Source organism: Eriocheir sinensis, chromosome 21 (assembly GCF_024679095.1).
Source record: "Eriocheir sinensis breed Jianghai 21 chromosome 21, ASM2467909v1, whole genome shotgun sequence".
Classification (NCBI taxonomy): domain Eukaryota; kingdom Metazoa; phylum Arthropoda; class Malacostraca; order Decapoda; family Varunidae; genus Eriocheir; species Eriocheir sinensis.
In genome coordinates, this window is record NC_066529.1 from 3,608,261 (window position 1) to 3,624,401 (window position 16,141).

At 39.9% G+C, this 16,141-nt stretch overlaps 2 protein-coding genes and 1 long non-coding RNA gene across 11 annotated transcripts; 2 read left to right on the forward strand and 1 right to left on the reverse strand.

The window, feature by feature from the left end:
• The first annotated feature begins 201 nt into the window (after positions 1-201).
• On the forward strand, positions 202-2,979 carry LOC127001535 (uncharacterized). The gene is made up of 3 exons (XR_007755331.1): positions 202-1,682; positions 2,347-2,569; positions 2,832-2,979. It is a non-coding gene; the product is annotated as an uncharacterized LOC127001535 (long non-coding RNA).
• Positions 1,797-9,834, reverse strand: LOC127001533 (putative glutathione-specific gamma-glutamylcyclotransferase 2). 9 transcript variants are annotated; one of them, XR_007755329.1, is made up of 6 exons: positions 8,905-9,546; positions 7,724-7,859; positions 6,859-6,900; positions 4,570-4,943; positions 4,266-4,384; positions 2,845-2,987 (listed from the first exon to the last, which is right to left on the reverse strand). XR_007755329.1 is itself a non-coding variant. In XM_050866156.1 (6 exons), exons 3-6 carry the CDS (start codon positions 7,856-7,858, stop codon positions 4,330-4,332), a joined length of 606 nt encoding a protein of 201 aa, XP_050722113.1. In that variant the 5' UTR covers position 7,859; positions 8,905-9,109; positions 9,682-9,834; the 3' UTR covers positions 3,971-4,329. The 9 variants fall into 9 exon arrangements, 8 of the variants coding, with proteins under 8 accessions (XP_050722118.1, XP_050722112.1, XP_050722113.1 ...); XM_050866156.1 differs by lacking the exon at positions 2,845-2,987 and adding an exon at positions 9,682-9,834 and having other exon boundaries at positions 3,971-4,384; positions 8,905-9,109; XM_050866157.1 differs by lacking the exon at positions 2,845-2,987 and adding an exon at positions 9,682-9,791 and having other exon boundaries at positions 3,971-4,384; positions 8,905-9,151.
• Positions 9,835-10,426: 592 nt separating this feature from the next.
• Positions 10,427-15,768, forward strand: LOC127001532 (translocon-associated protein subunit alpha-like). Its single transcript, XM_050866153.1, has 5 exons — positions 10,427-10,591; positions 11,953-12,174; positions 12,735-12,994; positions 13,441-13,699; positions 15,188-15,768. Exons 1-5 carry the CDS (start codon positions 10,519-10,521, stop codon positions 15,247-15,249), a joined length of 876 nt encoding a protein of 291 aa, XP_050722110.1. The 5' UTR covers positions 10,427-10,518; the 3' UTR covers positions 15,250-15,768.
• Positions 15,769-16,141: the final 373 nt, after the last annotated feature.

Here is a 16,141-nt window from a genome sequence, read left to right on the forward strand (position 1 = left end):
GATGGACAGATATGGAGACAGACACAAAGACTTAGACAGACAGACACACAGACAAAGAACACACCTACAAAGAGATGGACATACACACAGACAGACACAGACAAACACAGACATGACAGACAGACAGACATACAGATACACACACACACACACACACACACAGACACACAGACACAGGTATAACAACACTAGTAGTTTTTTGGGGTTTGTTTTTATTGAAGTACATCCTTCATTATATTAAATATGGATCGATGGTTTGTATTGTGCACAGCTGTAGAGTTACAACAAAATTAGTTCTTTTCCTAAGTGGCACTGTGTTGGACTTCCTCAGCCGAGTTAGAGTGTCACTTACTTGTTAAATGCGCACCAAGGCCACTTTGCTTTCAAAACCTAACATCTGTAGCAGTTGAAAATATAATGACACAAAAAATAGTATCATTAAGACTCTTACCATTATATTGCTTATAAAGAAGTGTACATGTATAAAACTGTTCCTTCATCAAAACATCATTGACTAAAAGATCATACTTAACAAGTGATTAAATGAATGATGATCAAATAAATACAGTATGAGTAAATGCAGACAAACATATATCGCATTGTAGCTGACTGGTATAACTAAGTAAAATGAAGACATACTGAGTGAACCCATAGCGGTCAGGGTACACACCTTGAGATTCTCCATAAGGAAGACTAGACTCTGTGTAAAATTAGATGACAAAGCTCATTCTCTGGTAACCCATAACAAAAGTATTAATATATATCTTTACATTAATCAAATTGCTACAGTTATCAAAGACACACTGTAGAAGTATTGGCATCTCAGTATCATTATAGAATGGACAAATGCTAATGCTAAATTGATTTTTTTCTGTTGAGTGGGAACTTGTATGGCTCTGGGTGCACCTCCTCCACCTAATGTCCAAGAGTCCATGGTTGATTAAATACTAAATATGATTCTACTTATTTACAGTTTCTGGGGAGACATTTCAGGCTAAGAATAAACTCTTACTTAGGTACAGGAAGATACAACCTTGTCTTATTTGAATATGTATTAAGTACTTGAAAAGTTTTGGACTGAAAACAAGTGAATTAGATAAGGCCATATGATAATGGAGTTGTTACACTTTTGTACTATTTTCTACCATTATCTGAAATACTTTAAATATCTCTCTTCACATTTGGAGCATTATTGTTCTCTTCTTGCACACATGTCCATATTATTCATATAAGCTCTCATTGTCACTTCACTCTCTTCCATTCTCTCAAGGACCTGCTACTCTATGTCTATGTTGACTTCCTCTTGTTACAAGTATTAAATTTTTCTTTATTGCCAGTCATCCATATGCATACAAATATCTTTAAATCTTTCCATTCACACTTTCAACCGTGCCTCAGATAATGCTTGGATTTTCAGGCTCTGTCACCTTAGTCATGTGAATATATGTACAATGCCCTCTAATTTTGGAGGCATTGCACATGTAAAAGATGGACCTAAAGCTAACCAAGCAATCATAAGACCTAAAAGCATTGCTGGGCTTCCAAAGAGGAACAACAAGCACCAGCAACCAATCAGTGGAGTGGTCGTGCAGTGCCACGCCTTATATAATCCCTGCTCTGCCTGCCAACACCATCCTCACATCAACCACCAAGAGAGATACAATCCTACCAGCTTTTGAAAGGTTAGGAGCCTGAAATTATGACATAGCACACCACACAGATGACAAATTACAATAAATAAGTTAAGGATAAGACACTTTTACAATATATATATATATATATATATATATATATATATATATATATATATATATATATATATATATATATATATATATACCTGAAGGGAGACCTGTAAATCTGAATTGGCTCTCACTATCAATGAAATATTTATACTACACATGTCTCAGACACCCAATTTCCTGGTTCAGAACAAAAAGGAAGAAAATAAAGAGTGATGCCAGGCTCTTGTTTTAGATAGTCACTTTCCCCTTGTAGTCCAGAAAATTGAGGGTCCTCTGAGTGAGTATGTGTGTGTATTTACCTAGTTGTGAAATACAGGAAAAGAGCTGTACTAGGCTCGTGCTGTCCCATCTCCATAACGCTTATTTTCCAATTTGGCTTTAAATTCATGAAAATTATATTCATGTGTGTGTGTGTGTGTGTGTGTGTGTGTGTGTAAATATGCATATATATGTATTATGTGTTTGTACCGTATATCAACTTTATGCTGTATAAAAGGTCTACTTAGAACCACTGACTTGAAGACTTAAAAACTGTAGCTAATGAGACTATAGTGGATCAAACTTCCAAAATCTTTCTAACCCTTGACTCAATGTTGAACAGGTGAGAGTCAGACACACCTAATGTCCTCATGGTGTCGGCCAGCTGGAAGAGGTAGTCCTTGTTGGAGCCGCTGGGACCCTCGGCAGAGGCTATGATTTGGGCAATGCTCTCTTCCCCCTTCTCGTTGTGTCCCACAAAGAATGGGTTGGACTCTGTACCTGCACAACATACAACAGTAGAAGAGCAAACTCAATACAAGTTCCTGATGGTGAATAAAGAAATGGTAAGTAAATGAATCTTCTGCATATTAAAGCCAAAAATCCCTCCATTGCAATGACTTGTACCTACGTGACTCAGAAATTGTAGAAATGAGGATGAACAGATGACCAGGTGGAGGGATGAAATTAGAGCCTCGTTCAGAGCAGGATGGAGTACTACACTAATATCTGAGAGAAACTGAGAATGTTGGGAAAGGCCTTTTTTTTACAATGGCTGATGATGATGACAAAAAAATATATCATGAAATCAAAATTATGTTCACCTAGGTACATGGTCAGTTGCCAAGGCTGGATGGAAGGGTCTTGGGGGTGGAAAGTGACAGGCGTTCGCTGATAACCATCCTTCTCCCTGTGGTCCAGGTGGGCCATCACCCTCTCTTGGTCCTCGGGCCCAATCTTGTAAGCAATGCCCCACACTGTCTCCTGCAGGGTGTACATGCACTCATCAACTCTGTATGTGTGGGTGGGGGTGGGCAGAGGGATAATTCATCTATTTGTATTTTCCTGCATTGAGCTACAAAAACTTGTGCTTGTTCACATTAACTCTAAGAGGGTAAGACCAGTGCTTGGTGTTGGAAAATAGTTGTTCTGTAGTTCAAAAGTCCTGGAAATTGGAAAAGGATTCATAAAATCTTATTTTTAAGGTATATATACAAAAAATATAATCAAAATATCACCGTGACAAATACAAAAAAACATATTTCAGTAGTTATGAAAACATGAAGTAAAGGAAAACTGGCAAAAGCCCGAAAAAATGAGTGGTAAATAAATAAGTATCATAACACACAAATGTGTCGATAAATGTCAAGCAGGTGAAAAGACGAAGCATCACACAACAATGTCACTTGCATTATTAGTATTTGTGGAACTGAAATAAGATTAAAAGGCAGTGAGCAATATGTGACCAATGAAGATGGCTAAGCAGGGAGCACATTATTATGATGAGTCGGCTCATAAGTTTTATATAAAACTAGTATGGTATGATAGAAACCGTAATGGCCAAAGGGGTTGTATGTTTGAAACAGTACTACTTCCACATGGTTGCACTAAACAAAGAGAAAAATCATTCAAAGAAAAGCTATATCATTATACAAAAAAATACAAAGTTTCTGGAACTAACATAAGAGGTCTCAGGGAGCTTTTATACCAAAGTGACACTTGGCACGTGGCATGCCATATGGCATGCCACTTGAAAACAAACCTTTAGAAACGAATAAAACCTTTAACTGGCCCGCGAATCCCCCCCACCGTCGGCAGCGGCACAAAAAAAAAAAAATTTTTCCATTATCAAAGAAAATGAAAAAAAACAAGGGTTTAAGTCATGAAGTGTCAAAAATGAAAAATGTCACTGAGTGTTGTGTGTGAATTGTCGTCAGTCGTATATATATACCCGACGCGCTGGAAGGTGACTCAGCCTGTGTCGTACATGTACGACGCCGACGCTGTGAGGGTTAACAAAGAAGTGACATAACATGTTTTGAGTGCCACGTGCTACTTGGACGCCACTCTGGGGAAGGTCATAGAGTTTGGGATAACTTTGAATGTACCTATCACCTCTTTTTATATTTTTCCTATCGTTTACAACAATGATTAGGGCAATAATCCGATGATGACACCTTGTCAACTGAGCAGGAAAACCATACATACACCACAAGTCACTTGTCACTTCTTTCTGAAACTACCATGTCACATGTTACTTGCCTCCTGCAGCTTTGGTGCGAAAGCTCCTTTAGAGGAAGAAAAATACTGACAATGGAAGTACATGTCAAGAAAAGGAACTGTTTGACACTCTGTCTTGGGCACCCTCATGGACAGAGTACCTGAGGGAATGGAGGATTCATGTCAGATAAACAGCCATGAGAACTTCGAGCTTATGTGTATTTTTTTTTTCACCTAGCCATCCCAAGCACACACATGTGTATGTACAAAAAGTGCATTTTTATCAAGAAACTAAAGCACAGATTAAGGCAACAAATTGTGTAAAATTCATGAGGAAGGGACAGACTTTGTTTCACTGTTCTCCTCTAGAATCTTCTTCACAGCCTCCTCAAGCTGGAAGAGGTGTTCATCTTCAGCCTGTGGCACCTCCTCCCTCATGAAGCTAGCCAGTTGGAAAAGGTACTCATAGTTTGGACCTGATGGTCCCCTGCGCTCAGCTATCTGGTTGGCCATGGCGTCCAGGGGAGCTTCCCCCAAGATCATCTCTTTATTTAAGCTGCTCACATAGACCAGTACTGGGTGGTGCACCTTCTGGCCTTTGACATCGTACACAGTTACTTCATGGCGGTTGTCAGCAAGCCGCTCCCTCACATTGAGCTTCCCTAGTGCTTCTGGCTCCTGCTCAGGAGAGATCTCATAGGCGGCTCCCCACACCCGCGCCTGTGGCAGCAACCATCACATTCATAGCAGCCTCATGACAATACTAAAATTGTGTGCAAAATGCATGCAAGTTGATCAGTTGATGAATGCATGAAGATACAGGTAACTCTCGATTTACGCGAGTATTGTGTCCTTGAAGAGGTCGCGTAAATCAAAAACAATGTAAATCAAACAAGAGGTAGGTTTCTATCAAAAAATAAATATTCACTTCAGTGTATTTATTTTTCAATAGAAACCTACTTCTTGTTTGATTTACATTGTTTTTGATTTACGCGACCTCTTCAAGGACACAATACTCGCGTAAATCGAGAGTTACCTACCAAGTGAGACATTCTGGACATCAATGTTCTTCAAACTGAATCTTGTTATCATTATTATCTGGTATCTTGAGAATAAAGAAAAGAACTATGGAACTTCACTAATTTGACAGCTATTAATTATGAGGAAACCAGTTTGGGAACCACAACTGATATTTTAATTGTATTTATCAATTTATTTAAAAAACATGTGAAAGTAATAAGCTGCATCAATAAAATAATGGAATGATAGGTTGTAAAAAATGCAGCTGATAAGTAAGGATGCTTATGATAATAATACTTATGTACATCATGGGGCAAACTAGGCCACAAGGACTCCACATGGTGGATTATAAGATGTCCACTTCCTCATTCAGACTCTCTTAAACTATTAATGTGATGACTGACGGCTGTAGATGATAAAGCATGCTAACAGTGGACTATATCAGAGAAGTTTGGAAGATATTATTGCATACTGATGTTAGGATGGGGGGAAATGATGAAAAACTGGCTCATCTTCTCACTGCCTTATTTCCTTTAATATGTAGCATAAGAGTTATGGAACAAATACCACATGAAGTGCCATTTTGTCTACTTTATGGTGCTGTTATTGCCAGAGCTGTAGATGCAATGTTTGGTTGTGAGTAGAAGAAAAACAACACTATCTCACCTCCCGCACTGCGAGCCCCAATGCCCGTGAGTGTCCGTGTGTTACAGCCTTTAGCCATGGCTATGAGCAATTATATATGGCTATAAGAAACTAAATTAGCTATACTGTAGGCATTTCTGTTTGGCTATAAGCAATTATATTGGCTTTACTGTAAGCATTTCTATTTGGTTATTAGCAACTCTGGTTAGCTATGAGCAATAATGGTTGCATGCATGTACAGATGTATCACCCGCTGTTCCATAGATACCCACACCCGTCAGTTAGGGGTTAAGAACAAACTCAAAATATTCAGTGTAGAAAAAGGGAACGGCTGTGTGTTATCCAAGATTAGGAAACTGATGCCTGAATGACTGCATCAAGTTGTCAGGTGGTAAAACAGTTATTGAGACATTGAAGGTTATTAAGCTATTTCTGCCCAAATCTGAAAGAAAGAAGTTTAGAAAGCAGAAATTTGTACCAGACTTAAATGTTTTTGAGAAGTCTAAGGAACAAGCAAAAATTTCAACAAAATGCTAAAGAAAGAATAATCAAGCAAGAGTTAAGAAGACACAAGCAACAGTATAATGCCCCTGGTGAAATATATATATATTAACGATCAGAGAGGAGACAAACTTGATAGATGCTAAAGAATTTTCCATTAAAGATGGTTTCATTAACTTGAGAGAGGAAAAAACAACAATGGACTGGTAGTTTGAAAGGTTATTGAAGTCATCCTATTTAGAAACCAGTTGTATGTGCACCCACTCACTGCAGGAGGAAAAGACATGTTGGTAGGCATAGGCAGGAGAGTCTGGCCAGGTAGGATGTCAGAGGGTAGGCAAAGCTTTTAATGACAATAAGAGAAAATTCAGCAATTCAGCAGGACTATAAGCCTTCTGAAGAGTTAGCCCAGAGAAAACATAATAAACATCATTAATAAAATACTTTCTGCACATCTACTTATTCTCACCTCTGGGTCCTCAGAAGCCACCAGGGTCACCACTCGACCAGGCTGGAAAATATGTAGCTATACAGTCTTTTGTAAGGGTTTTAAAATTCTTTGAAAGTTATGCTAATATGTAGTATAGTCTGTTGCTATAAATACAGTATATTATGTTTATGTCTACCTCTAAAAGAAGTGAAAACTGGCAGCTAGTGCCTAATTACATGATAAATGAAGTTTCAGACTGCCTCCTTCTAAGTTCAATTGATATTTTCCACCTTCATCACTGAAATGAAGCCCAGGGCTTTGTTGAGTTGTTTAACTTCAATGATATTTTCTTAAATTTTATGTTACATTATCAATCATTGACTGTTTCGTGCAGAGGTATGGTGGGGAGTACAAAAGAGGCCACGTGACAATTTTGAGGTGTTCAGGGAAGTATAAATTAGTTGCAGGGGCAGAGATTGGTCCTGAACCTTAACCTGCTGATGTCTATGAGCCTTTACCATTCTAGTCACCTCTTGTGACATGCAGTAAAATACAGAGACCTGCTCTGACCTACCATATCTCATGTTTATGTTATGGATTGATATAAAAATAATAACAAAATATGTTCAGCAGAAAATTAATTACATCAAGGATCAAATACTGGGAACTCTCTCCTTCCAGAAAATTTATGGTTTGCAGTGTGTAGATAAGACTGCATCAAATACTTGAGAAAACATTTTGTTACTCCTAAGCTATACAAGGAATTTCAATTATTCTCCTCAGGGATTTTTTATTCCTAAGCTATGCAAGGAATTTCAATTATTCTCCTCAGGGATTTTTTACTATCTATGAGAACACAAGAGGCTCTGAAGGGTTACTACAGAAACACTGCTATAATGCTGACCTTGCCTGGGACTCCTCGGTGGTCTATGCTGGCATGCCAGAATCTCCGGACATAGCCCTTGATGTAGCCCACCACCCGCTGTGTGTATGGAAAGTCTACTTTCCATGTCAGGGACCCATATCCAAAGATCCACATCCTGAGGCAAAAATCTAAATTAGCTCTCTGGATAAATGCTGATAATATTTAACATTATAACTAAACAACTTTTTAGTGGCAGTTCTGAGTGAGTAGTGGAAGACTGCACTCACTCGTATGATAGGGATGATAGGGAAAGTTGGGGGCACAGGCTAAGTTGTGCATGGCCTTCGAGCCTGTGGCGGGTGAGAACCCATCACACCAGTACACAGAGCATATATGACATCCGAGTCACCACAGGATTTCCCAGGCACCAATTTATTCACCAGCCCAACGGGAATAAAATGGGTGAGCTGGGTGCCAACAGTCCAGGGCAGGGTTCAGATCTAGGCCTGCAAATACATAGCTGGTTTTGGGCACTTCACCTATCTTGAACTGGCATTATTTTTATAAATTGTCAGTTTTTCCATGGGAGAGTATACATGTTTACAAGAAACCTGATGCCATTGTGCCTCTGAGTGACCCAAGCCGACCCTTGCTGAGCCACTGCAACAGATGGGGCTAAGATACTGTGTTATTTTTGGGTAAGTTGGGTTAGTAAATTTGAGGTGATAGTTATAGTTTAGTGGTGTAAGAGTTACTAATTTAGCAGTGAAAGGTTATCAGTTTAGCAGTAAAATTTACAATCCCAGGGCAGGTTTCAATGTTTCAGAAATTGCCACTAAGGATAGTAACCTGTTGCTGCTATAATATAAACCTTTTGTAACATCCAAACATAGTTGCTTAATTAGTTGCTCAGATATTAAAATTCAGAAATTTGTGATGAGCATGATTGACTGATGACATTAAAATTTATCAGAAAAAAAATGTCAACCACAGGAGTGAGCTGGGTGTAAGTCTGTAGTAATACAAAATACATAGGGCAGATTAACTCAAAACATTAAAATCTTTGTCAGAGAAAATAATCAAAAATATATATTAGGAAGGTTGGTTAATTTAGTTTTCCAAATGTCACCATCCAGTTCTGCTGAAAAGGAAGCTTTGTTCATTTAGACAAAACAAGCACTTGTCTATTCATTAACAAACTGTAAGAAACAAACTGGTACTTTTATGCTGAGGATGTGAAGAGGGTATGCTGAGCCACACCACCGTTTGCTGCAGTCAGTTTAGGCCTATGAAGAGAAGAACAGCTGATAGGCCGAGGATACAGAGGTGCTGATTTCAATGATGCCTGGTGGTGGTGTCAACGAGGTGATGGCTGGCCTATGTGTGGCAAGGTGATGACGGCAGCCTCCCTCCCCTCATCCCACGCTGCTAGGTGATAATGCAGTATAGTGATGTGCTGAGTCAGTGCTGTGATGCAAGAGGTTTGTGAATGTCACGTTATCGATCGGGTTGTCTCCAGTTTCTCGTTGAGGACTCAAACGTTGAAGCCTAAACGTTGGGGACAATACCCTCATTTATGTTTTTCATTAAGACTTGCCCCATTGGTTTTCATTTAAGTTAAATGCCATCCCTATATAGGTAGGTTATGTAAGGCTGATAAGTTGATTCAAGATAAGACTGATTATAGTTGGTTGATTCAGGATAAGACTGCACAGGTGTATCATCCCCAACGTTTAGACTCAACGTTTTTGTCCCGACAGCCTATAACTAGCTTTCAGGAGGGGGAGGGGAATTTTGTATTTAACTAAACGGTTGTTCACATCACCCCCTTTCGTGCTTCCCTCCTTGAAATCCCCTGACCCCTGCTGCCCACAAGACTCCTTCTCCAGCCAGGCCGCAGCCATCCCCCATTCCTCCAGTGACAGTCCATGCATGCTCGACCCAGTGCCCCAGTCCTTCACCCCGCCCTTCCTTCTGTCATATGTCACTATACTCACTGGTGCTATACGTGCTGTCAGCCTGTCATTCTTTGTATCTTTTCGTCTTGTGTGTGTGTTAGTAATTTTGATGATGGTATCCGTCCTACCGTTAGCAATATATAGAATGATTTTTTTTGTGACGATCGATAGACGGTATCTATAGCTTCGCAGCTTCTGAAATTACATGCAATGGAAACCACGTGTTAACACGTGGTTGACGTTAATCTTTTAATGCTAATAATTTAATGATGTGCATGACAGGGATCGAGACAAATTTGTCTTTACTACAAATGAATCAATTAATGCTCAGCCAAGACGTACCTATACAGCTTTTTCTACAGACGGCAGGTTTTACCTGAGCATAAAATTAAAGTACGTTTCTAAAATGAGAAATAAAAGAATTTCCTCTACTGTCATTAAATTAGAACATTTACCGGGATGGTACACACATGATAGACATATACACATTTGAAAATACGCTATGAACTAATCTCTATTTCAACAAGGCATCGATGGAGTGGTGAGCCGAGGTGTGCCGGGGCGCCGAGAGGTCCAGCCGCCGCCCCGTGTGAGTGCGTTGGCAGCGGTGTCTTCCACGTCGGTGTCCTCCATGACCGCCCGGAGCACACGGCATGACCCAGCCAGGCGCCACACGGGGGAAAACATACCCCAAACTTTAAACACCACCACACAATAAATATATATCCTTGTCTAATCCTTATACATCCACCCCAAAGCATAAAATAAGGGTTTAAAGTTGCGTGTCCGGTGCTGCCTGGCTACCCATAAAGTGAAGCTCGGCAGGCGGCGCGGCAGACACTCTCTCTTCCTCCCTGGACACGGCCGCTACACACCATGATCGGGTTGAAAAAGCTCCTCCTCCTCCTCTTTCTGGTCCTCCCCGCCATCGTAGCCTTAACAGATGGAGGTGAGTATTGTGTAGAATGGCACAAAAATATTATATACCCCGAAAGCCTCTTATATATTGTTTCCCGGGGTTGTATGTCACTGGCTGTCATGTGTGGTCAGGTGCTGTTTTTGTTGGTCCAGTTATCAATGTCTGAGGCTAGCGTGTTGGGGATGGCTCAGTTTGATTATTCCTCACTGTGGCTGGACTGGTAAGTCTTTATCTCAATCGGTATCGGGGAAAGAAGAGTTTGTGATGCTTGTGACAGGTGACGGCCGGCCAACCGGCGTGGAGGCCAGCTGGTCCAAGGCCTTGCATTTACTAAGGATCGCAGGTCCATATGCCTCCTTGGATGATGATATGTTGGTCCAGATAAGGTTTAGTCCGTCCATGATGATAAATAGTGAATTTTTATTACCTGTAACTTAGGTCATCAAAATAGCTTGTCATCAAATTTATTTTAATTTTCTGCATACTTTGGATAAGATAATTTGGGGATTACTCACAATTCCGAAAGTCACTTGTTACTGCACTGCATTCACGGACTGAAAAAGAATCCCATGCTGTAAGTATTAACTTCGCCAGAGGAGGCTACTCTTTCGTGAATATTATCCGATAATTTTCATCTGTACACTCATGGGTGCTCTCCCGTGGGGTGCACTTTGGTCACAGCCGCATGTCTGTAATCATGGAGTAATGCTGGTTATAAATCATGCCTTAGGCCTGTTTCACACGAGTGGTTTTTTTTTTTCCGCGCGGTTTAGAAATCAATGAAGTTCAATGAGGCCCTACACACGGCCAGCGTGTGAAGGTCCTCATTGAACTTCATTGGTTTCCAAACCATGCGGGGAAAAAATGCTCGTGTGAAGCTGGCCTTAAGGTTCAGTCTGACTTATCAAATGCATGGTTTCCAGTTGTTATACAAATATGACATTTAAAAACTGATTAAATATTCCTCCCATCACAAAATTGGAGAAAATCCCTATTTTAGCGGGGAGAGGTTACTATTTTCTTTTTGTTTTTCTCTGTTTGCTGGGGTAAGTTGGATCAAGTTATTATTATGTTGGAGTTTGGGTACCATCTCATAAACTACTAAAGTCAGTTGGGGTTCGATAAATTTTTAGTTTGATATCATCACATAGACTCCCGAGCTTCCCCAGCTATCTCCATAGAGGTCCTTCAAGAGGGAAGTCATGGTAGCAGTCTACTAATGCTCTCACCTTCCTTTTTTCTTGAGTGAAGATAACTTTTCTTCACTGCTTGCATTTTTTCCTTCTCCAGATCATATCCTTGTTCTTACATACGTATAATGAGTCAATATTAAAATTACGTAGAAAGATATGTGACAACTCCAAAAATATATCATTCTTATTTGTCTTCAGGGCGAATGACAGCGATGGCCCAAGAGGATGAGGTGGAAGGAGAGGAGGATGAATTGACAGACGATGATGAAGTGAATGTGGATGACGGAACTGGGGCGGAAGTGGAAACAGCTGATGGCACTGAAGAAGAGGAAGAGGAAGATGAAGAAGAAGCTGCTGCCAAAGGTTCACCTGATGCTGACACAGTCATCCTCTTCACCAAACCTGTGGGCACTGGCACAGGTGAGTGGCTTGTCTGTCTTCTGATTGTGTTATCTTCCTGTAACTTGAAGCTCACAACTTGCATGTTTTATATCTGCAACAGCCTTCCTTCGTCTGTATTTCATCTACAACTTGAACTCTTAAGAAAGGAGTATCAAGAAAGCTCTCCAACCTAAATTGACCCTATCCCTCCCCCATCTCCTTGTACTGACTCTTTTTGCTGTAACAGCACTTAGGTTTTTTCTTTCTCATTATTATTGCCCTTGAGCTGCTTCCTTCGCTGTAAAAAAAAAATGGAACCCCTACTCCACCTCAGCTTCTAAAGAGTAATGAAATGTGGTTAATTATTTTGTTTTGTCAGTAAGATTTTTTTATAGTTTTCAAAAATTGTGTCAGGTCACATTACTGTTTTGTAAGTTATTGTCAGATGCATTGATGGCAGGTGGATTCATTGCACCAAATTGGAGGAGGAAAGACCAAGAAAAATTCCTGATAAAGAAAAAAAATGGCTATTTAATCATGATAATTATATTTTCAATGTGTGTTTTTACAATTGTTTCATTGCATGCTGTTGTCTACAGAACTGCCTGCTGGTAAGCTTGTGGAATTCCTTGTTGGGTTCACCAACAATGGAGACAAAGACTTTGTTTTGGATGCCATTGATGCTTCTTTCCGCTACCCAATGGACTTCAACTTCTACATCCAGAACTTCACTGCCATCCCCTACAACCGTGCTGTCAAGCCCCGCCAGGAGGCAACTGTTCTGTACTCCTTCTACCCCGCTGAAGCCTTTGCTGCCCGGCCCTTGGGACTTACAGTTAACCTGGCGTACCATGATGCTGTTAGTATATCGTATTGTTTATTGTCATGTTTTTCAGCATTATCGCTACTTTAGTGTAAGCAAAAGATTTGGGGATATGGATACCATATGGATGAGTGTTTAGTAATAGGTAAAAAGAAAAATGCCAAACCTTTAAATACTTTATTTCAGAAATATTATATTGGTGCCTCCTGCATACCTAAATGTTTCACCCACTGCCTCATAACCATTATAACAGTTCAGATAAGATATTTGAAAAGGCTCAAGCTATTTTCATGTAGATATAAAGGAGAAAACTTGTTTTCTAGGAAGCTGGTGTATAATGTTTAGTAAATGAGCCACTGGAATATGACAGGATTATTGAATACCTCTTGATTATATATTTGAGCTTTCCCTTTCATAAGTGTCAGATTCATTGTTTATTGTTACTTTGTTATATGAAGCTAAGTAATGTTTTTTTCTTTTAGGATGGCAACGCCTTCTTAGAAGCAGTTTTCAACCAGACTGTGAGCATTGTTGAGTTAGATGAGGGCATGGACGGGGAAACATTCTTCCTGTACGTGTTCCTGCTAGCCTTTAGCGTGCTGCTGCTGGTGGCTGGACATCACTTTCTCTCCTCATTCGGCCGCAAGAAGGGAAGCAAGAAGGCTGTCGTGGAGGTGGGCACCAGCAAACGTGACGATGTGGACTATGACTGGCTTCCCAAGGAAGTCCTCAATGAGATCAGTAAGTTTTATAATCTTTACTTCTTTTTATTTTCCTTTTTCATTGTGTATGTGTGTAATGATGACCCACACATTTCACTCTACATCTCTCAAGTAGTTGTGGCAATCCAGATTGCTTAATGTATTGAAATCGTGTCCATGACACTGTATCAATACTCTTTCATGTGTGAAATTTAAAAATTGATGAGCTTATTCTTTGGTTAGGCTTTCCATATGAGGCTTTGTGAAATGAATTCACTCCTAAACAAATCCATCCATCAGTCTATATTTCCAATGCCCTCTCCCTTCAAGTGAACTTCACTGAAGTGGTGACCATCATAGAAGTGTCCCCAATTTATCCCAGCACTGTAAATTCAATTTCTTGCCTGCTAACTCTTCAATACTTGTCCACTTTTGATCAGTTGCAATGGTGTCTCCTGCTGATATCCTCTCCCTCCCCATACACATTTTAGAAAGTCATCCTCATTCAATCCCTGTGCAAGTTGAGAGGAAACAATGCACTGAGCAGGCACAGAGTTTGAGGCAATAGGCAGAAATAGTTTGAAGTGTATCATCAACAGTCTAACCTCATAGATTATGGGAAATCCTGACATTATACAGATGATGGTGATGATCCTCAGTCAATCCTTTGACATGTCCAGACTATCTCAGATTACTGTATTTCACCCATTCACCCTCAAGTCTCCTCTCTCTACTGTCCAGAACTGTCATACACATTTATTATTTTCTCCTTCCCATCTTGACACACTACATGCACCTCATATAGAGGATTTCCACCACTCATACATGATAGATGTGGTACATTCCATAATCATGCTTCTAAGCATGAAAGAGTTAGGAGGATAGATAATGCAATTTCTTCAGCCTTGCATGTAAATTTTTCTCTGGCTTTCACTCATTTCATACAGAAAGAGATTGTTGAAATTCCTCAGCTCTGCTTGGGTTCTTAGAGAGTGCAATCAATGTCTTACCTGTACCTGTTGCAGTCATTTCCACCTTGTTCCTTTGTACAGTGGCAGTTATGGATTTTCTCCAGCCTTCCAACACTTCACCCTGCTTTCAAGCTAGATTATATATCCACACCATCCACTCCATGGCTACATCTCCATATTTCTGCATTCCTGCTGTTTTATCATCAATATCAGGCCTTATCAACTTTTAAATTTTTTGTTGATTTCTTTATCTCAATCCTCCACTTATCTTTGGTTATGGCTACCCTACCTTAATTTTTACAATCCCATATTGACCACTTCACTCATTCTCACATCAGATTTAAAATACCGTAGATTTCCTTTTTCCTTTTAATAGGTACCTCTTCCCTCTTATTCTGGAAGTATTACCATACTCTTCTCCCATTTCTCTTTATTCCAAAAGAGAATTTTCTTAAGATAATTTGCTGATACCTAGATACCAAATTCCAACTCTACATTTTCTCTCCTGTCTTTCACCTCTTCTAACCCATTCATCTGATACCTCCTTCCACTTGCAGAGAAAACTCCCCGCCAGTCACCCGGGACCAGGAAGGCTAAACGTGTCGCTAGTTCTAAGTAAGTCCTCGGAGCTCTCCAAGGATGACATGCAGTTGGTTGCTATAAGCAGCCATCATCAGGAAGAGCTGGATGACAGAGAAGAGGAAGAGCAGCTCATAAAATGCTCAAGTTTTAAGGATTTTGAGAACATCAAGTGTGTTTTTGTACTGTTGATTACATGGGATGGGGTGTTGATGGTGCTGGTTGCATCCCATGTAGATTTCATAAACTTTCCTTCTAGCCCTAGATTCTCAGTATTGTGGATCATGTTGGTATTCCCCTTGCAGCCCCGAAACACTATACAGGGGTGCCCCCAGAGTGGTCTTCAGGTGTGGTGACTTGGTTTGTTCACAACCCTCATTCACATGTTTTTCCCTCACAAGTCATCACATCTGAAGATTGCTTTGGGGGCAGCAATGTATGGTAGTGCTAATGTTTCCGGAAAAGTTGGATTTTTTTTTTTTTCCATCAATAAAACTGATTATCACTTTGTAAAAAACTTGGAAAATGTCTATAAGAACCAATAAAACTTTTCCATACATATACCTGGTATCATTAAATTGCTTGTATTATTGATTTTACATTTCTAGAATTAGCAAGGTCAAATATTGGGATAATGATGGGAATGCATGAATTCTGTAGTACATATGCAAGGGATGTGTAACCTTAGCATGAAAAACTGATTTGTGAGGTGGACAGTTGTCATGTGGTATGTCTGCAGGGAGAAGTTTAGTTAAAGAGTAGTCATTAAAATCATTATAGTATCTCTTGTCTTCATATCAGCAAATAGATATTTGTTGCAGTTAAGGTAAGACCTGAGACTGTAGTGTTCAACCCACCTAACTTTATCTTCCCTATTGCAATGGTTTAGTAAATGAGGAAACATTGGGTAAGTTGAAATGCAGTGGCCTGGT